General features: G+C 38.0%; 1 protein-coding gene across 2 annotated transcripts; it reads right to left on the reverse strand.

Annotated features, from left to right (window-relative positions):
• Window positions 1–469: 469 nt before the first annotated feature.
• CARNMT1 (carnosine N-methyltransferase 1) lies at window positions 470–21,379 on the reverse strand. Of its 2 annotated transcripts, none has more exons than XR_009746491.1 (8): window positions 20,929–21,378; window positions 18,132–18,327; window positions 16,945–17,108; window positions 9,083–9,223; window positions 3,639–3,817; window positions 2,159–2,268; window positions 1,158–1,261; window positions 470–882 (listed from the first exon to the last, which is right to left on the reverse strand). XR_009746491.1 is itself a non-coding variant. In XM_061470830.1 (8 exons), the coding sequence occupies exons 1-8, from the start codon at window positions 21,333–21,335 to the stop codon at window positions 781–783; spliced, it is 1,407 nt and encodes a 468-aa protein (XP_061326814.1). In that variant the 5' UTR covers window positions 21,336–21,379; the 3' UTR covers window positions 470–780. The 2 variants fall into 2 exon arrangements, 1 of the variants encoding a protein (XP_061326814.1); XM_061470830.1 differs by having other exon boundaries at window positions 2,155–2,268; window positions 20,929–21,379.
• Window positions 21,380–22,121: the final 742 nt, after the last annotated feature.

The raw sequence follows: 22,121 nt of genomic DNA on the forward strand, positions 1-22,121 counted from the left end.
AGGTGACTCAAAATCAATGTATTTTAAGATTGCAACGCATCTAACATATTTCAGTTTCAACACTAGCAGATTGATCAAACTTGGTGTTACTCCTGAACTGAGGTTAACATACTACTTCTCTGTGACATGCTACTTTTTCATCACACAGTACTCTGCTTTCACAGAGCATTTCAAAAGTTTCAGTCTGTGGGTTGTTTTGATTATATTGTTAACAGTAGTACAGTCAAATATTGGAATTTGTATAATAATCTACTTCATTCTGGTCTAATAGGTCTGATGGCTATTTTATCCATTATGAATAACTTTATCACTTTCCAATCATTTCAGACTTCATAATTTAAGTACATGCTTAGAAATAACTTCCCTATGCCACAACTAGTACAGTAAGCGTCTCTAAGTATTCCTAATATCAGGAAGTAGAAAAAATAAAATCATCAATCTACAGAAAACAAAGCATTTGCAAAGCCTATTTACGGCAAACATTAAATTTTATTCTGAATAAAACTTTGCTTTTATTTTGAATGCGGTCCAAAGCAGAGACAGTGTAATGTGAACACTTCCTCCTCCATTTTCACAAGTATATTACAAATATGCATGGCATAGTACATGTCTGGATAGCAATAGAGATACTAAGAAAATAGACACTATCTAAAACCTATTAGGAATAAGAAGGCACCACTTGATTTGAGGTTGTGTCCAGACATCACCTAGTCCATTTGATTCTCGCTTCTAGCTTTCAAGACAACTTTTTTTTTTCCTATTAAACTATTCAGACCACTTCTATTCTGGTTTTCTCACCACAAACAACACACATTCGTAGTAGTATTTCATCATGGAGAGTTCATTCACAGTGTAAGTTGACATTACAGATTCTTCCTCCACCTGATAAAAAAGAAGCAGTTTTCAAAACACACTCTCTACAAGAAATATCCAAGTTTCCCTTAAGAAGGTAAGTGCTATGTACTTACTAGATTTCAAGGCCTATTATATACTTTTAAAAATGAGGAAAGCAAATAATTTGCAACACACAAGCATTTAATTCTCCTAGAAGTCATTAGTATATGTCATTATGTAGAGTTAAATTTAAGGTAAATGTTTTTTCAAAGCAGTTTGGTTTGTACCTATACTGCTCATTGCAAACTACAACATCTTCTTACCTCTATGTGGAATCCATATTTTAGTATAACAGTTCTTATATCCTCATAACTTAATTCTATAGAAAGTTCATTTCCCAAGTTTTCAAAGTGGTAAAGGAGAGGACCTGGAGTACAAAGATACAAGGGAAACGGCTATTAAAAAAAGGCAAAAATGTTTTTAAAAAATTCAAAAGTACACACTGAAAGTGCAAAGAACATTTATATTCAGACTCACATATTCAAATACAGGCAAATGAACGTATTTCTATCACACGTATTTTTTATAACGAATTTCAGGATCAATGCAAAATAAAAAAAAATAGTTCAGGGGCTTATTCAACAAAGTTGCATTTCCTACCAGATTGTTTTTTCTGCATCTTAAAATTTCTTCAGTCTAGTAGCACTGCTGCCCTTTGAGAATGGAAGGCAGGAGCCTACTCAGGAGCTCTGCTTCCACTCTGTCACTGACCAGGACTGGTGTAGTGACTGACCAGTTTCTACTACACAGTATGTTTTAACTCTGTAGAGTTTTTTTTCTGCTGTTCCTTTACCATGGAAGACTTAAATTAAGTCTTTCATCTTTTGAGCCAATGAACATACAGATCTCATCCCCAAAGTTTAGGGATTAGAAGCACAGTGCAAATTAGACAACAGATTATGAAAAAATGCAAGGATGTATTTACACACGGAAAAAGTTTCTTAGAAAAACAGCAAAGAAAAGAACACAGGAGACTACATCTGTCAAATAACAAATGTGTGATGCATGAATGTAAAACCTGCCACTAAAAAGATTTACTTCCCTATTCAAAAATCACATGGCATTGACTTGATTGTAACTAGCAGACACCTGGACATCCTCCGAACACACCCAAGTTAGCTTCCAAGCCCTAGATGTTTCTAGCTCTAGAGTTTTCTGCACAAATACATTCTTCCCCACAGCTCTTTTCAAGTACTAAATGCCTGTTACATGATCAAACATAAGTCAGGGCTAGCAGGAAGAAAGGTTGGTCACACTTGCCTACATTTATCCATATTCCGCCAGGCTTCAGTATTTTCCATATAGTATCAATGTAATCAATGACATTATGTGCTGTATCTATGAAAAAGCAAGTTGCTATGCAGTCCCATGTATCTGCATAAAAAAATGTACACAGAGATTAGTTTCAAAGTTTCTACCCCTGCAAAAGTTCATTTAACCCCAGTATTTGTTTATACACTCAGCATTAACTTCAATTAAAAACAGTTAAAGGCTCTCAATTTTGTTTACAAGTAACTAACATTTTGGTTCAATGTAACAGTTAAGTTTTGGTTCATGTGACCTATTTATATGTGTGTATATATATGTATATATACACACATGAAGATTCTAAAATATTATACATATTTATCATTTATGCACTTAATAAAATTGTTCATACATGTCACATAAATGGGATATATATTGTTATATACTGTAAAATGTAAATATTATAATGCATTTTATATAAATTAAAGCCCAAGCATGCTATTACTCACCTACCCTATGAACTTCATTACCATAACTGTTAAAAATACAGCTGTAAAAATACCCAGCGATTTTGGCCCTCTGTAGTTAACACTGAGAACACCACGAGTCTGTGAAGTACACACTGAAATGTACTTCCACAGATCACACAGCTTTAAAACATTTTATTCAGCATCTGAGTATTTCTCCAGCTGTTTTTTCGTCGTTAATGTAACAAGCAGGATCTTTCAAAGTCTATCTTTTAAAGCCTGAGTCTCCCTGTTTTTCTCTAGACATTTATCCTTCAAATTGCACAAATTTAAAGTTCTGTAAATAAAAAAATTTGAAGTTTTAATTTATGCCAGTATCAGATGCTCTAGCACAAAACAGAACTTTCAGAAAATCAAGCAACTCTAAGAAAGACCCCTGCAAGAAAATATCTGGAAATCAAGTGCTCAATAAAGCACAGATCAAGAGCCATATAATTCCATTGAAAAATGGCAAAGGGTTTAATAGGGACAGAAAGGTAGAAACACAAAACAGAGGTCTGAGGTGATAATCCAATTCTGTATAAGGAAAAAATTACTTCTAAATAGGTACATAATATGCCTCAAAAGTATTTACTATTGATGGTCAGTAAGTACATTTTTCATTTATAATTTACTACTACAAAAACTTTGCATCCACAAAAAATATTAATTTTATACACTAAAAAAAAAAAACAAACTAGTAATGTTGTTCCCTCTGTAACATCACTTTTCTAAATCTACTAAACCATTCCATAATACTACTATGCTGTCTTATTCTAAAAAGATTACAGCAAACACTTATTAGGCAAAGAGGTGTCTATGTTTTTTCATAACTAAGACAAGCTGATTTGGAATAAGAAAATCTTGCTATAGTTAATACTTTTTGCTTAATGCTTGTAGATACAGTTCTGTTCTATGTGTATAAACTGTCCCATAACAAATACACTGAAGATAGTTGCATGGATAGCCTAGAAGTCTGCATTTACTCACTGCACTCAGAATAAATTTCTTGAAAATCCCCTGCTGTCATAGAGAAGTTTGAACCAGGAGGAAGACTGTGTGGATCAACATCAGGGAAATAAATTGGACGAATCTGATCAGCAGATCTTCTGTTATTGCTAAACTGATGAATCCAGGGATAAAGCTTACATGAGTTAATTTCAGAACATCTGCAAAATACAGAAATCAGCACAATTCAGTTTCAACTAATTACTTATCTATTACCTAGACATACTGGAGTCAAAGACTTTCACCAATATCAATATTGTTGATAAAAAGCTACACATTTCCTAAAAGATTTTCATCTAGTTCAGAACATTTCAAACTGCCTATCAATTTACAAACTGATAAAAAAAGCCCAATTTTACTCTAACACACAAATTATCTAAAAAAAAAAACAACAAAACAAACAAACAAAAAAAAACAACAACAAAAAAACCTGGCTTTTTTAGCTTTAAAATTTTCTTTACACACTTTTTACCATTTTCTCCAACTTCTCCACTGGAAAGAAAATGCATAGGATTCTTTCGTAAGACTAAGTACATTAATGATTTAGTATATTCAATAAAGCTAACCCTTTCTGGATAATTTTTTTTTCTATTAAAAAAAAGGCAACTTAATAACATTAATTTTATTGGGAACATCTGTTCTCATTCTAAACTCTTCTGTCTTTCTAAACCACCTTCACTGGGATTTTGAAGCACAGAACAAAAGCATTTTTCAAAGAATGCTTTTAGATTTCAAAAATAAATAAATAAATTCCATTTCACAAAATAGCAGTTTTGCTCTAGATGTCATTTTAAATTAGTAACACCTGGAGCACTGCAATTATGCTAAGTAAACATGTCTTTGTAAAACAAAATTTGTGGGTCGACATGACAAACTAAGTCAACTCGTATCTTTTAAAAGTTGTAAAATACATCATTAAAGTATAAAAAACAGCTTTTCCCACAGTCCTGTAGGATCAGTTTGTAATTAAAAAGTGAAGCCATTTTCTTTCAGAGACAACAGAGGATACATCTGTCCCTTGAAACAGAAATCAAACACTTCATAAACTGCTAGCAATCTACCAGGTTATAGAAAGTGCACTCTTTTCGCTGCTGGACAGAAACACCTGTGGTAAAAGTCTTTGAAATAACATTTTATTACTTTCTTCACGTCATATTTCTATCTCATCAGAAAACGGAAAAAAAAATCAAACCAACAGATAAAAAAAATAAAATAAACAAAACACAAGAACAAACTGTATTTGAGCAGCAGTATACTGGGCTCAGTAACCATCTGCACATGTAATGAGTATTACCAGTAAGCAAGCTCACTGCCCTGGACTTCAAGAGAGCAGACTTTGGCCTCTTCAGGAACCTGCTCAGTAACTCAATAAGGTTCCATGGGATAAAGCCCTAGAGGGCAGGAGGACTTAAGACTGCTGGTTGATATGCAAGGATCACCTACTCCAAGCTCAGAAGCGTTGTGACCCAACAATTAAGAAAATGGGGCAAGAAGGCCAGGATGGCCATGGGTGAATAAAGAGCTAGTTAGAGAACTCAGAAGGAAAAAGCAAGCTTATAAAAGCTGGAAGTGAGAACAGGAAGCCTGGGAAGAATACCAGGACATTGTTGGGGAAGCTAGAGATCAGGTCAGGAAAGCTAAGGCCCAGTTAGAATTGAGTCTGGCAAGAGATGTGAAAGGTAAGAGGAAGGGCTTTTATTAGGTATGTTGCAAACAAAAGACAGACTAGGGACAATGCGGACGTCCCTGCCCATGGCAAGGGGGCTGGAACTAGATAATCTTAAAGTCATTTCCAACCTTAACTAATCTATGATCCTATATATGCAGTCAGTCAAAGGAAAAGAATGCAGGAGAAAAAGTCCAAATAACATGGGCATAATTTTCTTCAAGAAAGGCATTTCTATTGTGGTTAAAAAAAGGAAGATGAATAAATAACACCAAACAAAACCACAAACCCAAACAAACAAACCAATCCACAAAACCCCACAAAACCAATCACAAAAAAAAAAACCCAAAGACCAAAACTCTCAAACATGTTGGCCATCAAAAGCTGTGTTAACCATTCTAGCTCTCTCCTTACATTCCTAGTCAAGTTTTTCCTATATTCCAAGTATTTCTTTAACAACAAAAAAGGTAAAGAAAATAAGAAATCCCAGTAGATTAGAAAGTATTTTCTGAGCTGCTTTTTTGTGAGAACAAAGTATATTCATATAGACTTCTGAACAGCTGCAAAAAGAATTCCCAATTTAATATAAAAGACCAATCCCTCTCCATATTCAAACTTGAAAACCTCCATTCCCATCTTCAGTAATTTATACTTCAAAACTAAGTACTGCAGACTTTTACAATTATATCCTTCTAACAGAAAATGTATGATGTCAATTATGTTATAAAGATGTAGTATCTTTAAGTAAGTGTGATGCACTTTACTATTTTCCACAGGGGCATTTACTGATCAATATTTAGTTGAAAAGACAATTCTGGAAAAGATGGGTAGGTCAAATCTTACTTCTGAGCAGTGATTTGAAGAAAAAATGCTTGATTAACTTTTCATCCAAAGCCATTCATGGGCATGGAACAAATACAATTAAGTAGCCTTCTCAAAGTGTCTAGATTTATCTGAAGTCCAGAAAGTAAAGATTAGCCAATTATTAGCATGAATTCTATTGGTATTAATTAAAGCTTTTTTAAACCAACCCTATTCTGACTTGGGTGCAAAGTGTTTTATATTACATCAGCCTTCTCACAAATAAGTGGGACTACTGGGGCTACTGCTACTAAAGGTCTGTTAGGCCAAGGCTTCTGACCTTGTGCTGTGTATCTCCAGCAACAGAAAACAGCAAGTCAGCAAACAGCTGCCCCTGCTTCCTCCACACAGGTACTACCCTAGTGCTGCCTCTCCTCCGGTCAGATGTCAAAGGGAAGTAACACATGTCCTGTGGCTCTAAACTGCCAGAAAATTTCATTATGCTTTCCAGGGGGAGGAAAACAGATCATGCTTTTCCCTTTTTCCTCTTCCAAAACACGTAAGAAATGGTGTCTGTACACTACCAGTGATCACCTCTGCCATTTGTCATTATATCCAGACCTTATGTAAACACCAGAAAAATACACCAGCAGTGACAACCTTACCCATAGAAGGAAAGCACAATTACTCATACAAGGACTGCAACAGCCTTGAAGCCATTGCAGCTAAGATACTCCAGGGTCACTTCAGTTTCGAATTAGAGCTTCCTCAATGGAATAATGCACTCTAATAAATTTAAAATACTTACAGTGACCACAGTTGTCCATGACATACTCTCTCCATACCATGCTAGGCAACTTTATCCACAATAACAAAAGTTGAAAATTTAAGAGAATTACATTTATTTACTTTTTCTTAAAGCATAAAAACCAGAAGATACCACTCTGCGTACAAAAGGCTTAAGTCACTGTACCACATCTAAAAGCCCACTGTAGTAGTTGGCTTGACACTCAAAACAGTACTTCATCTTCCTAAAAATAAACCAGGGTTAGTGAATGTAGGTACATCCAAACCGTAGCATGTTAGCAAAATCATCATGCTTTTATCAACTGAAAAAAAAAAAAGACTGCATTTTAAAACTATTGCTCAAAATCCTTTCTTACAACTTTTCCTTAACTGGTATCTTCAGCTCATACTGATGATTGCTTTTTCTTCCAATTCCAGAAAGGTAAACTTATCCATTTCAGTAGGCTAACTGAGAACAGCCACTTAAGACTAAAATAAAAGATCCCAAAAGTCCCCAAAACCTTCTTAAGAGACATCCCAAGCCCACAGTCAGATCTAGCAGAAAGGAATACTTGGACTTCAACTGAATTGACTGAAATTCAGAGTCGGGTTAGCTATATTCTATTCCATGCTGGTAAGAAAACTTGTAACTGATACCTTGGCCCAGCAAAGATGGAGATTACAGCAGCTGAGCGATACTCAATTTATATCTAACACCATTAGCAAGCCTAAAGCATACTTCTTTGATACACATCTTATATGTATAGGAAACACTACAGAAGCATTAGCTGTTAAGAATTATTACTATCATAAACTAAGCTTGGATTTTCAGAATTCCCCATATAGGCCAAAGCCTCAGTATTTGACGAAGACAAAAAATATTATCAGTTAGGAGTGAAGTTAATTTTCACCTTTGAACCACTATGACAGGTAATCAGTGCTCCCAAAGATGGGAAATTAATACTTTTATGCTACTTCAGAAGTTCTGAAGAACGTCAGAGCCAGCAGAGATGTAATGGGTAAGGATGACAAGAGTGTGACCTCCTTTCAGTAGCTAAAAGGCATTAGATTAGCTCAACTACAATACCCAATTTCACCACCAGATTAGAGTCATTTAAGTAAGTAAAAGAACAAATAAACCTATAGCAAATATTTGGTTTTATCACATTGACCACTACTGCTTTAAGCAGACATGCAGCAGCCACAATAAAGAGTGTTTTTATTGGGTTTGAACAGTAAGTTGTAACAGATTTAAGATCATCACAGTCTGTGGTGGATAGTCTACAAACAGGGCTCCAAAACATCATGATAAAGACGACAGAAGACTAGAATTCAGGTGTTTTCAGGAAAGCTGCAACATTTCTGATGGAAGAATGAACTGGCAAATCCTGTCTGTCTGAACTTGGTACCAACTCCCCCCCCCAAAAAACCCAAAACACTACCCCAGAACTCTTCCCTATTTGCTCACCTGGTCTTCCCAGCCCCTTTCTTTAAGAAATAGAATAGTTGCATTTGCTGCCTTTGTTCCTCATAAGAAATTCATTATGAAACCAGTAATTTCAAATGCAAGTGACAGAATACTAAGTACAATAATGTCACTTTAAGTCAAACCTATACAGTGAAATTTACTATGTTCAAGTTTAGTACCTCAGAATAATTGTAGACCTATTGACTATTATTTTAGCCACTTGCTAAGTGGTTCAGTGTCCTTAAGTGGTTGTTTTGCATGTCAAACAAGGCCTACAATTTCAGTATAGAATGTGACACTTTAACAGGATTCCTCTGTTGATCGCCACCAACTATCATGCACACATCATCTAGTATGTATTTGATATCAGTAAGACAGGCATACATTTTACAGAAACAATAAATCATAAAACCTATTCAAGATTATGCAGAAAATACGTGGTACAGAGATTTTAAGTCTCAGAACCCAAAAGACATGCTTCCTTCTATAATTTTAATGACTCAGATACAATGCTTCCCTCCCACATTTATCCCACTGATTTTTTGTTATTACATCCTAAAAACAGTAATTTTTTACATTTTACATTGCAAGTCCTATGCTAAGACTTACAAATGTGTTCTTGCGAGTTTTATTTACTCAAATTTTTCCCATTTATAATTTTGCCTCCTTAGGTTTCAATCAGCAAGTAAAACATAAGCTATATACCTGTTGAGTACAAAGTTAGAAGAAAAGAGCATAAAGAGGCTCCACTCATTTCCTTGGCAAGCATAACCGAGTTTAGCTATTTCCCACGCCAATCTACCTAGCCCAGCACCAGGTACCAGGATATTAACTTTGGAGAAATCCCTGCAACAGAACAAAAATAATAGTTAAGTCTTTATCTGATACCTCTTAACAAAACTTAGAGGTCCTTTCAACATTCCCCACTCCCATATACTTAGATATTACAATGTATTTGCTGTATAATTTTACTTTTTAAACGCAACCTGAGCCAGTTCTGATCAGATTGGTTAATTGTACAAAGTAATCCACAGAAATGACTCAACATATACAACTGTCATTCAGAATACAGAACATAAGTAAAAACCAATTTTTTCCCTGAAAACTTTTACAGTTATCAAGCTAAACATCTCAAGTGAACTGAAGAAAGAACATTATCATATGGCACCATTTTTCTCTGAAGCCCACTGATAAATTGTAAATATTCGAGAAATCTTGGTTACATTGCATGAAAAATAAACAAGTATTTTGATATCAGAAAACTTCCACAAGCTGATGAGCAATTCAGACTACAAAAACCTTAGTTACCTTCTCGACAACTGTTTTATGTATGTTCACCAATTTCAGTGAAGTACATTAAGTGGCATAAAGTTTCTTAAGAGTACACTACAGCTCTCTAACCCTTTACTTCCCGTAACTAGGCATCAAGTTGAAGTCAACCACAGAACACACAGCAATGTGTTTACTGAGATACCTAGAAAAACCTCTTCCATCTTCCAAGTTCAGCAAGTAAAGGACTAAGAAACTCAAAATTTTCTTATTTTACAGGCAGTAAATGCAATATATACCTATTCTAAGCATTAGACCAATCACAATGCAATCAAACCTTCACTCAGCAAACAAAAAACACTTCCATGCCAAACTGAAAATATATTTAATCTAAAAGGAAATATTTTTTCAGTTTCTAGTTGTGAACAAGACTTCATAACTTCACATGTCAAAAAAAAACCTGTGAACACACAAACTACCCTGCCTTTTGGATGTCACCTTCAAAGACAAAAGATACACATCAATTTATATGCAGCTAAATGAAGAAAACCACAATCAGCACTTCCAGACACATAATGAAAGAAAGCAAAATGCAGAATCTCTGACTACATATAAATTCAGGATGCCAAAAACGGTTTACAAGATTTAGCACGCTGCATAAGCATAAAGATGAGCGAAGGAGTTGCGTAAATTCTGAAAAGTAGCACATTTCTGAAGATTATTACCCAAAACCAAAAGAAAGCATTATTCTCCTCTAAAGGTCACAAAAAGTAACAAGTTTTAATAGTATTTTTGGTTTGTGGCTTAATCATCTAACTAGTGAAGCCTCCCGAATTGGAAAATCAAAGTTCTCATTGAGGATTTTCATTTCCATTCTATTATACTTTCAGATTCTTTGCTTTCCAGTTAACAAGAAGCAGGAAATAAAGACTTTGCTATTACTTAAGAGCACTCCTGTGAAAACAACAGTTCTCCTTACCTCTTTTGGTAGAAGAGGTAAGGTAGAACAGCCAGAAGAGGTAAGGTAAAATAGCCAGAAGAAAGCTAGCCTGGAAGTCACACTGAAATAAGAAAGATTAATTCAGGAGAAAATGACTTGCTCAAGATGAAATTTTTGAAAACACGGACCCAGAAGGAGGAAAAAAAAAAAATCCACTTTCCAGAAGAAGCTAGAAAAACCTCAGTGTTAAGCTTTTTACAGTTGTAGTGGTAGGCTGTTATTCCAAATGTATTTCTAACTGGTTGAAGTCTTTAGCCACTTCTAAGATTCTCATACACTGATTAGAAAAGACACTTTCCTTCAAATAATCTGATAACTAATAGCTATATAGGTGTAACCGCATTTCAAAATCTACATCTTTATTCATCCTAAAATAAGACAGAGCCTCTCAACTGAACTAATTTTAAATTGCTTGTAATTGTCTTGTGTCTTTCTATTCATAATATAGTTTTTCTATCTCTGAACTAGTTTTCCCAAATTCTCTCTTAGAAAATAGTTGATTTTAACTGCATTTTCCTTTGCAGTTTATTATTTTCCTTCCTTATTATGGGACTGAAATCCATCTGGAAACTTGTTAGTAATCAGATTTCTTTGTATACTCTTCGTATCAGTTGCTAGGAGCTGGTGCGAGCCACCAACTTCATTTCAGCATACAGAGCACAGCTAATAGAATACAGTATCATCAAATCCATGTCCATAATTTGACACTAGCCTTCCAAAATGGTTCAAAAGCATTTTTTTAAGTCTGTAGTCAGAGAACCTAGGTATGCAGTGAACATACTCTATAACAATTACCACCCTCAAAAAATTAAAAAGCTCAAACACATTTTGCTTTTCAAATATTAAAAGGAATTGCTAGTGAGAAGCTCCTTGTGAATTTCAAAAAATAAGATATGAAACCAGTGGTTGTGTTAGCACTCCAAAACCCTGTATTATGCTAATTTTTGAGTCATTAGAACAGCTAATTTTTAATCACTCAGAAACTGTTTTTTTAATGACTATAGTTGTAAGATAATTTAGAAGGCTAGGAAAACCTGCTTTCCTTTAGTGGGTATGTAACTGCAGCAGTTGCAAAGACAACTGATAATACAATAATAATATAGTAACTGATAATCTCACTTATCTATAACGAAGCTACCCTCAAACTACCCGCAGCTGCACAATTTCTATGACACAGATCTAGTACTGTATAGGAACATAAATGGGTACCCCACAAGTACCCATTAAAAATCTGTGGGGCAACAGGGAAGAAATATTGTCCTGTTAATCTGACAGATACAGGGGAGAAGAGGCTGGCTAAAGAGCAGAGAAGAGAGCTGCATGGCACTGTTTGGCTCAACTACTGAAACTGCAGCATTCTCTTAAAAACAGTAAATGAATACCAGCAAACTAAAACCTGTCATGCCATCACTGTGTGATTTATTTTCAGCTTTTAGATGTTTATTAATGCTATTAATGAAGATTTTAACTTTGTGTTCTTTTTTAAAGGGAAAAATTATGTATTATAAAAATAGGGGCTTCTTATTTTATGCTTATTATCCTCAAAAAAAAACAAGAAACAGATGGCATTGAAGAGATAAACTGAAGTTCAGCGAAAGGATTTGTGTGTGATCAAACACAACTCTCATTTTCATAAACTAATCAATCACTACAATTCAAAGTTACCTAATCATAAGAATTGGTAAGAAATACAAAGCCCATACACAGAAGATCAGTGGAAAGATCAGCATAAATCACACTGTGCGACTCCTTTCCCGATGTTTGATCTCTGTAATATTTGTAAATCTACGTAGTAAACAGATCCAATCCTCAGTATAGTATTTTCACTATTTGTAATCATATTTTCAAAGATTTTTTTTAAACACAACTACTTTTCGAATAAAATTATGAAAGCAGGTAAACAGTACAATCACTTCTCCAAACTTAGAAGCAGAGGTTTGTGTGTTTCCATATGAAGACCTGCAAAGCACTCAATGGACTGTAGTGAAACTGAAGAGATAGCTTGCTCCTAAATCCAATGTTTAAAGCAAAGTTTAGATTACCTACAATTTTTGAGATTAAAAACCCTGCAAGTACAGATGTATTTTATGTAAAATTAAAATCATACAAAGCAGAAATTTTATCAGCACCGTAACTATGACTGAGCACTTGCAAGAAGTATATCCAAGCCCAGGCTTAAGACCAATAAATTACGTTTTCAAGTAAAAAGGAAACTAAGCTGTCCTGCCTGCATCTTGGAAAATGCAATCACTGCTGGACAGCGTGACATTTAAATTTCAACCTATAGGTGGTTCCAGAGGCCAAGTTAATGAATAAAAGAAAACTCTGGAGAAGATACCCTAGTTTACTGTTCTGGGCCATGGAATGATAATTAACTAAAAGCTTAACTATTTCTTTGGCTCATTTTGGACAAGAAGTCTATGATCGTTACATCCCTTCACATAAGTAGGAAAGGTAACAGCAGAAGCGGAAGAAAATCAAGATGACAAAAGGGGAATTAAAAACATCAGTATGCTTTAGTTGAAAATCCAAACAATGTTTTGTAAAAATATTTTAACATATTCCATCAAGAAATAAAAGAACTATTGGTTTTAATATTTTCTCCAATATAAAGCAGTGATTGTAATTCATTCAAATCCAAGAAATCAAAGAAATTTAAAAGGCGTCATCAAAAGGTAGACAATATTATAGAGACCCTGTGAGCTGAAACACAACTAAATATGAATGTGAATAATGCAGGAAATCTATCAGTTCTTCAGGAAGACCTCATCTCATGGCAGTTCATTTGAAACTGGATTGTTGATGCTACTAACATTCTGTGTTAAAGGGCTAAACAGAAAGAAGGAATTATTTCTGAACAGGAACAGAGGGCAGAAACAGCTTTTACCATTAGACTGGACCAAAACACAAGATAACAGTAACACCTACTCACAAGAGTGTTCTAATTTACAGCTGCTTTCAGTCACTGCTTCTGGTACTCTTGTGCTTCCCAGGAGAGCTAGCACACAGAGCCCTTTCTTCCTGTTCTTTGCACACCAACTGAAGCAATAGAAGCCAATCTTGTGAAGAGCAGCAACACAACATTTGTATGCATCACACAAAACATTTGAATAGTTTCAAAAATCTGAACTCCTTTTTCAGATGATTCCAATATATGGAATTAATGTTAACATAAAGTTAACTAGAAACTGAACATAAAATTCCACTGAAGCCATTAAAAAGGTTACTTGTACTGACGGTCTTGAATTAAAAATATTTCTCTTTTTCAATATAAACTAAATCTAAAAAAAAAAAAAACACGTTTTCATTACCTAGTGCCACCAATATACGTTTTCTCTGGCACTTTCATCTCACCATCTCAAGAAACTTAAGCACCTTGTACTACAAATGGGAACTCAAAAGAAATGCACAGCTGCAGTATGAGATTCCATCTATGGGCTAGTTTTACACATTAGCACCCTGAGCCAGTCCTCTCCAGAGGAAGCGGACTTTGCATTCTTTGATAGCAGCCAGAATAACTTCACTATGGTCAGTTCAGGCCCTGTCTACCCCTTAGAACTGGAACAACTGCTCCCCTCCGAAACTGTAAAAAGGAATCAGATTGAGAAGCCAGCCTGCCCTAGCAGGGAAGTTACTTCTTGCACAATGGTGAGGTATCACTGCCAGTTAAGCCTGACAATGCAGAAAGAGCACAGGCCCTTCAGAGTGACTGTGCTTCTCACCTCAAAGAGGCATGCACACCTAAGGAGGAGAGAGCATCTGGTCACTATGAAAAAGAATCAGTTGAAGACAGTAAGTAACAGTACATGAATGGAAAAAGGTTTTACATAACTGCTATGACAGATCCACAATGATCATGAATATTAAGCTTTTAAACAGGTATGCAGGGGTCATGGTTTAACCTCAACCAACAACTAAGTACCACACTGCCCCTCACTCTGACCCACACCCCAGTGGGATGAGGAGGAGAACCAGGAAAAATGCAAGAACCCATGGACTAGGATAAGAACAGTTTAATAATTGGAAATATAGATAATAATCCAATAATATGATAATGATAATTACAGTAATGATAATAGGAATAAATCCCACCTCGAGAAAAAAAAACAAGTGATGCGCTACACAGTCACCACCCGCTGACCAATACCTGACCCGAGCAGCGATCTGGGCCGTCCCCCAGTTTATATACTGGGAATAACGTGCTGTGGTATGGAATACGCTTTTGGTTAGGTTGGGTCAGGTGTCCTGTCTCTGCTTCCTCCTGGCTTCTTGTGCCCCTTATGCCCCTCCCTCCTCACTGGCAGAGCATGAGAGAAGGAAAACAATCCTTGATCAGGGTAAGTGCTGCTTAGCAACAATTAAACATCGGTATGTTATCAGCATTGTTCTGAGACTAAAGCCAAAACACAGCACTGCACCAGACACTAGGGAAGAAAAATGACTGTCCTAGCCAAAACCAGGACAGCATGCAATACACATTTTATAAATTAAAAAGATGTTTCATTTGACAAACTCAAACTTGTAATAGAGATCTATCATCTATATAGGGATGCTTTTGAGATTTCCCTAGACAAAGAAAACCCCAATGGGTATTTCAGAGCCATCACAATAGGGACAGAAGCACTGTCATCTTAGTTCTGCTTGACAATAAACAGAATTCCTGGTAAAGCAGCACAAAGCTATCAGCTTCAGATTCACCCAATCTATTACCACATACTGCTTCCTACAACTAGCTGGAGGTTTTGAAGTAAAAGTTCACTGACGATAAATGTAAAAGGCAAGACTTTCCAACTTCAGGCATGTTATCTCTTCAAATTTGACATTCTCTCCCATAACCAAAATGCTTTAAAAGCTAGCCTACACAGAAAAAAGGAACTGCTGCCTTCAAGATCACAATGATTACCTTCAGAACTATGACTTCTACAGATCTGCACCACGCAACCTGTAGTATTTAATTAATTTTTAGCTAACAGGGCACTGTTAGCACTAAAAACATTTCAGAAAGTTCACCATCAGACACAACATTTTTAGTGGCATATCCACCTCGAGATAAGTTCGCCCACAGCAAAAGAGAAATCAATCATGTCCACTCTGTGTTCTGTTACCACTAACAGCCTTTACTAATGAAAATTAAAAGATGGCTAGTGGAAGGTATTTCCAAATTGGTACAGATGCATTATTAGCCATTACTGAGAAAGAATAAAACCCACAGTAACACCCAGCTGTATCAAAACAGCAACCTGTTACATTTACAAAGTTCACGAATTTTCAGTGGTGCCCAGAGACAGGATGAACAGCAATGACCATAAACTACAACACAGAATTTTCATCTCAACATGAGGAAGAACTTTACATTGAGGGTGGCAGAGCACTGGAGCAGGCTGCCCAGAGTGAGTCGTGGAGTCTCCCTCTTCGGAGACATTCAAAACCTGCTTGGACATGTTCCTGTGTAACCTGCTCTAGGTGGCCCTGTCTTGAAAGGGGGGGTTGGTCCCTTCTAACCCTAATGAACCTGTGACTCTGTGCTAAGCTTAAACTGGAAAGTACTTTATAACAACGCGGCTGACAAAAAAAAAACAAAACAGAGCCATTAAACATGGGATTCTTACAGGACTAGCATCTCCCAAGATTCTACCAGCACACTTCTACTTAAGTTACCTAAAAACCCTGCACCAATTACTATTTTTAGTGGTGTTAACAAGCCAACACTGTATAAAGTTACCCTCAGCATATGCAGCAAAGATTTCCAAGACTTACCTTTTAACAACTGCCTGAAAGCAAAGCTAGAACTAAGTATCTGCAGTGCAATAAAACTGTGGTAGAGATTAAGAGTCTTCTTCCTTCCCTCCACCAAGAAGGGCAATAATACTCATACTTGCTGATATCACAGGGGTCCTTCCCTTTATGTGCAGCACACTCAGAAACTGCTAACCTGCAAATTTTACCTCCTTTGCACAACTGAATTAACTTCATAACCTCCTGAGGTCTCTTACTTGAGGAGCTAACAGAAATGCCATTACATCACACTGCAGGGAAAAAGAAAAAAATTATTCCTGGTTTACCTGCTGAAGGTAAACCTCCTTTGTGAAGTTTATGATTATTCTCTTTTCCAAGACCTTGTATTAGAAACAACAACTTTGATTAAAAAATTCCACTGCATTAAAGGCAATTTCTCTATTTTTAAGTCCAAGCTTTTCATTACTCCGTAAAACATTCTTACATTTGTGTAATAGTGTATGATCACATAAAAATATGTCATAAAGTAAGTCTTAAAAAATAAGTCTTAAAATACTATTACCATCTTTCTTTTGGAAAGTTTTTTACAATTTCACTAATGATTGGCTGGTAGCAGGACTCTCTCTCAGGCTTCCCCTCTTCGCTCCAGTCTCTCACAAATTGTTTCAAAGTGGATTTTAATTTATCCATGTCAAATGTTGAAGCTGGTGTAATCTTCCCTCTTCCCTGATTAAAGTGGAAGAAAAAATAAGATTAGTGCAAAAGGTACCAAGTATCTTTAGTCTTGGGGGAAGGGAGTACACAAAAGCCATATAATAAAGACTGTTGGGATTTTTAGCTGACAAAGCACCTGCCTTTCACTCCTGACACAAGGGCTCAAATCCAACCTAGAATCCTAAGCAAATTGAGTTTGCTGGTCTCAGTCCAACCCTCAAAGAGATTAGGTTCCACATTAGAAAAAAAAACAAACAACAAGCAACAAACCCAAACAAAACAAAAACACCCCACTGAATAAAAACAAAAATCCCAACAACATGATAACAGCACAGCAGAGCACAACTGACAGTCCTTATATTCAGGAAAGGATCAGGGCTTAATTAGTGCAGAGGCTGCACTGCTTCACCCGAGAAGAGGACCCCTTTAGGTACTGATGAGGCAACCTCAAAAGCTTACATTAGAGCTGCCTATCACTGCTCCTTTCCCGCAGATACCAAAAAAGGACTTCAGTTTCCATTTATACCAGTCTTTCAAGTCTGAGCGCAATTGTTTTGAACAGAGATGCCACACTGAAAAAGCAGGTAAGCAGTGAAAATGATTTTACAGATGAGAACATTAAAAATACTTGCCCTATCTAAAACTTTATCAGACCTAGAATGCCATAATATGAAATAACCTACAGTAAGAAAGACAATACCATTTATGCTATGCGGGGGGGGGGGGGGGGGGGGGGGGGGGAGGGAGGGAGGCAGTATCCAGAGTAGAACTAGAACTCTGGGTATTTTTTTTTTTTTGTTTTGAAGTGTAAGTACAAGAACTAACAACAAACAGATTTATTAAACATCAGCTCTACAAGATGTGAAAGAAGAGTCAGAAAATACAGCTGGCAGGAAGCATGAAAGAAGAAAATAAAGGTGGCAAAAGGAAAGGAAAGAAAGTTTGAGACCTAAAGGTGTGAAAAACAAACACGGAAAATCCCAAAGTGTACAGAATTTAACATTTGGAGTATGAAAAAGTCTATTTTTAACATACGTCTTCTCCATATTCTTTATTTTCAAATATATGAGTGCAGTCTTTCACAATGGTCTGTAGTATCTCTTGATTATGATCAATGCACTTCCGAATCTTGTCAAGATGAGGAAGGTACTGAGGAAGGAGACTCTGTTGGTTAGCTGGGAGAGATTTAAACTGCCTCTCTGTTCTGTTCACTCGTTCGTGCATATTTGTTCTAAAAAGCAAAAGTTTTACGGTCTTTAGGTATTTCGATGCAATACACAGTAAATATAAATAATTCACCCTAAACTATTCAAATTAGAATTATTAATTTCTTTAGACACAGGAAGAAATCAGACTTTGCAATTTCTTACTAGACAACAAGTTTTCAACAATTTTTTAGGCAAAATGTTTAAGCTCTAGTTCTACATTGCCACTCTTTTAAACATGTTGCAGTTTAAGAGAACCATTGCCTTACTGCAGTTTCATCACCAGCCACTTATTTCCAGCACATCATCACCACCTTAATACACGGATCTACAAAATTTAATGAACAGCCAACCCCAAACCCATCAAAATCAGCCAGATTGTTTCATATGTCTAATTTAAATTGACTAAGTAGCTAAAAAGTTGTGGTAATCTTTGCGTACAGAAATAACAAGATGTGGACTGGGCACAAGGATCCTCAAAATCACCTACTCCTAAAAAAACAGCGAAAGTCACAGCTAGACCATACTGGTGTTCTGGCAGCCACAGCAAGATACTAAGCGACCTTTTAGCAGCATACTCCCCTGAAGCATGAATATTGTAAACTTGGTCTCCTAACTAGGCTAAACAAGTTACAAGGCTAAAATGTAACTCTTCCGCTTCCCCAAAACAAAAAAATTCATTGAAAAGATTAATCTACTGCTAAGAGGTCCTCTTTTTCTCTTTCCTCTTCCCTTTCCTCATGTAGAACAGTTCTGCCCTCTACCTTGTTCTTGCAATCACCAGGTCTGCCACAAAGTTCATTTCACTTGCTAACCCTAAAGAGACATGTATGTGTATCACTCGATTTGATTTCTGTCACTTTACTGCGTCAAGTTGCTGGACCATAGTTATGAGGACTCTAGACACAACAAGTCATGTAGCCAGGACAAGGGATACTGCCCCTTTTGGCAGCAGAAAATTATCAGGCCAAGTCACTGCCGTTTCTCAAACTCTTGTGACAGCATATAGCAGCAGAGCTGGAAAACTAGCCATGAGAGGGAGTAAGATGTCACTGCTGCAATTTTAGTTGCAACTTCAGTCGGGAAATTTGACCAGTTAACATCTCCAAAATTATGTATGTGCTACTGAGAAGGGAATGTTTACTGCAATAGCTATACTGTTTTTAAAAAAAAAACTGAAGGGAAAAAAAAAGGCAGAAAAAATAAGAAAACTGATAATCTATATAAAGCATATCAGCTTAATATCATCTTTTTGAAAGTTTTATCAGAAAAAAAGCCCTTATAAACCCCTACCATTTCACAATGAATTGCAACCTTCTAGATGAATAATTCACTGAAATCATAAGAACTACACATAAAGAATTAAGTTAAATCCATGTCTCCAGAAAACAAGACCTTTAATCTGGTCTCATCTGAAAAGTGTGTTACTGCCTTAATAATTTTTACTGAAATATGTAATTTCACTTAAATTCGGAGTTATTTCTTTGAGGCAGAGGTAATTTAATTCAATCCCTGTAGGAAAAATTTGAGTCACATCCTTTTGCTATGTGTTGATGAGAACTGAAGCATTCAAAGGCAACCCAGTCACAGGTAAGCATAAGGTTCACAAGTATGTTCCCAGATTTTAAGGCCAGAGGATAAAGTTACATCTCTGATACCAGTACATTTGGCTGTTGTGCTAACAGTAATAAGCAACACAAAGCCTTTGGTATGGTGCAATTTTTATTAGAGAATTCAGTTTGAAAGAGACATCCGAATGTCATCTAGACCAACCTAGGGACCAAATATTAGTTTTGGAAAACAAAAACTAACAAAAAAGTAAAAGCGGCAAACAGAAGAAAGGCTCCTATAAATCACCCACTCCTTCCAAGAACCTCACTGTCATGTACAAACGACGCCGGCGTTACACTCACAAGACTATCCAACACATGATTCACATGACCGGGGTTTGTCAACTGAAGTATACAATGGGCAGTGTAGCTACATCCCGAATCTGCTTCCCAGACCTAGAATAATATTACACAGTTCACCAAAAAACTGCAGAGGATTTAACTTCTGCAGCCAATGTCCGCCCCTCCAGTAAATTCTGTTTCCTCTACCATTCAACAGCTTCGGATACTAAGTAGGGTTCGTCCCTTCCCACCCCCCTTTACCTCACTTCCATAGGACCATCAAGGTCTTTTCCGACTCGACAAATGGCAAGCCTTAGCCCGATCTCTTGTGCAAATTAACACGTCCTTCAGAAATTTCCACAATAACCGAGACACGGTTTGCATCCCTTTGCTATTGGAGTACTTTACAGCGTCTTAAAGCACCTTAAAAACAGACCTTCCTCTAGAAATCTCTCGCACCTTTCCAGGTGCGCTGTACTTCGACAATGTCTGTTTTGGGTTTTTTTTTGGTTTTTTTTTGTATGTTTCCTAGCTGACAAAGACATCGAGGCGACTTTGCGTGCATCCCGAAAGGGGAGTGGAACCCGCGCTACCGGCCACAAGGAACACGGACGGAGGGCTCCCGGGAGCCAGACGTCGCCCGCATGGACAGCGAGGTGCTGACCCCGCGCAGCAGCCGGTGAAAGGCGGCCGCGGCGCCAGGGCCCCGTGCACAGGGCTGTAGGAATCGGTTACCCGTAGTATCGGAAAGCGTTGATGATCCTCCGGAAATGCTCCCGCTCCAGCCGCTCCTCCTCCGCCTCCTCCTCTCCCCTAGCCGCCGTAGCCGTCCCCGCCAGCGCTCTCGGCTCCTGCGCCTGCCGCCGCCTACGCCCGTCCCCGTCTCCCGGCGATGCTGCCGGCGGCACTTCGGTGTCGACGCCACCTGCACCCTCCCCCACCCAGGACAACTGCTCCCACTCCTCACGGTGTCCCTGCCTCAGCCTCCTGCGCATCGCCTTGGCCGGAGGATCGCGCTCGCCCGGCGGCAGCGGCGGCTGTGCTTCAGGGGACACGGCGCACGCGGCCGACATCCCCTCACCTACCGCCGCCAACGGCCGCGGCCAGCGCACGCTCCCTCGCTCACTTCCTGTAGGGAACATCGCGAGAGAACAACGGCGGGCGGGGCTGGAGGAGACCTGTAGCGGGAGCTCGGCAGGCCCAGGTGGCCCGACTAACGATAGAACAGCCCGGGCCGGGACGCCCTTCTTCGGGCGGGCGCCTCTTAAAGGACGCCATGCGCATGCGTCAGCGGTGGCAGAAAGGGAAGGGCGCCTCGCTGTGGAATAACCTCAGCCTTTGTGAAAGGGCATGGTGGGGCGGCCGCATGGTGGCCGTTCCCCAGGAACGGCTTTGGCGCGTCTCGGCAGAGGTGCGTGCTGCGCGGCTTTTCCGGGCCGTCATCCGAAGCATGAAATACGAGTTCAGCTGTAGTTGAGCGCGGCTGCGCCTGCTCGGCTGTTCCAGGGTGCGCTGCAGCCCGCGGTGCTGCGTAGAAAGGAGCACCGGGAGGGGCTGCGGGGAGAGGAGAGCGAGGAAGGACGTTAAGCAGGGCCTAGCAGCGCGTGAGGCGCAAGGTGCTGGATTTCCTCACAGTAACACTTTGACCCCGAAGACGATCGAGCACATCTTCCTCCCCGCGACACAACTTATCTGACCGGGCGTCGACACCTTTCGTGTGTGCTGTGGCAAGTCGCAGTGCACCTCCAGCTTGCTTTAAGAGGTCTCCTTTATGCAGAGGGTTGACCAATCATCCTCCTTCCTAGGTTTGAGAGCCCAGAGAAGGCTGTCCTACTAAATTCTATCTGAAGACATGCAGGGGGGAGTGGTTGTTTTTTCAGTAAACCAAGTAATGTAAGAGGGGAACGGAAGAAAAGGGGTTTTGGCAT

The sequence above is a fragment of the Pezoporus flaviventris genome, unplaced genomic scaffold (assembly GCF_033815535.1).
Source record: "Pezoporus flaviventris isolate CSIRO_AGI_PZ_B2104156 unplaced genomic scaffold, CSIRO_AGI_Pfla_v1 ptg000064l, whole genome shotgun sequence".
NCBI classification, from domain to species: domain Eukaryota; kingdom Metazoa; phylum Chordata; class Aves; order Psittaciformes; family Psittacidae; genus Pezoporus; species Pezoporus flaviventris.

What these genes read in the sequence shown, in the direction of transcription:
- CARNMT1 (XM_061470830.1), bottom strand. Translation starts at nt 21,335, where the DNA reads ATGTTCCCTACAGGAAGTGAGCGAGGGAGCGTGCGCTGGCCGCGGCCG. An exon ending in AACTTTCCAAAAGAAAGATG is followed by an intron (nt 9,224 to 16,944) that starts GTAATAGTATTT and finishes GTTCTGTTGCAG; the next exon opens with GGATTTCTCCAAAGTTAATA. An exon ending in AGAAATTTATTCTGAGTGCA is followed by an intron (nt 2,269 to 3,638) that starts GTGAGTAAATGC and finishes TTTTTTATGCAG; the next exon opens with ATACATGGGACTGCATAGCA.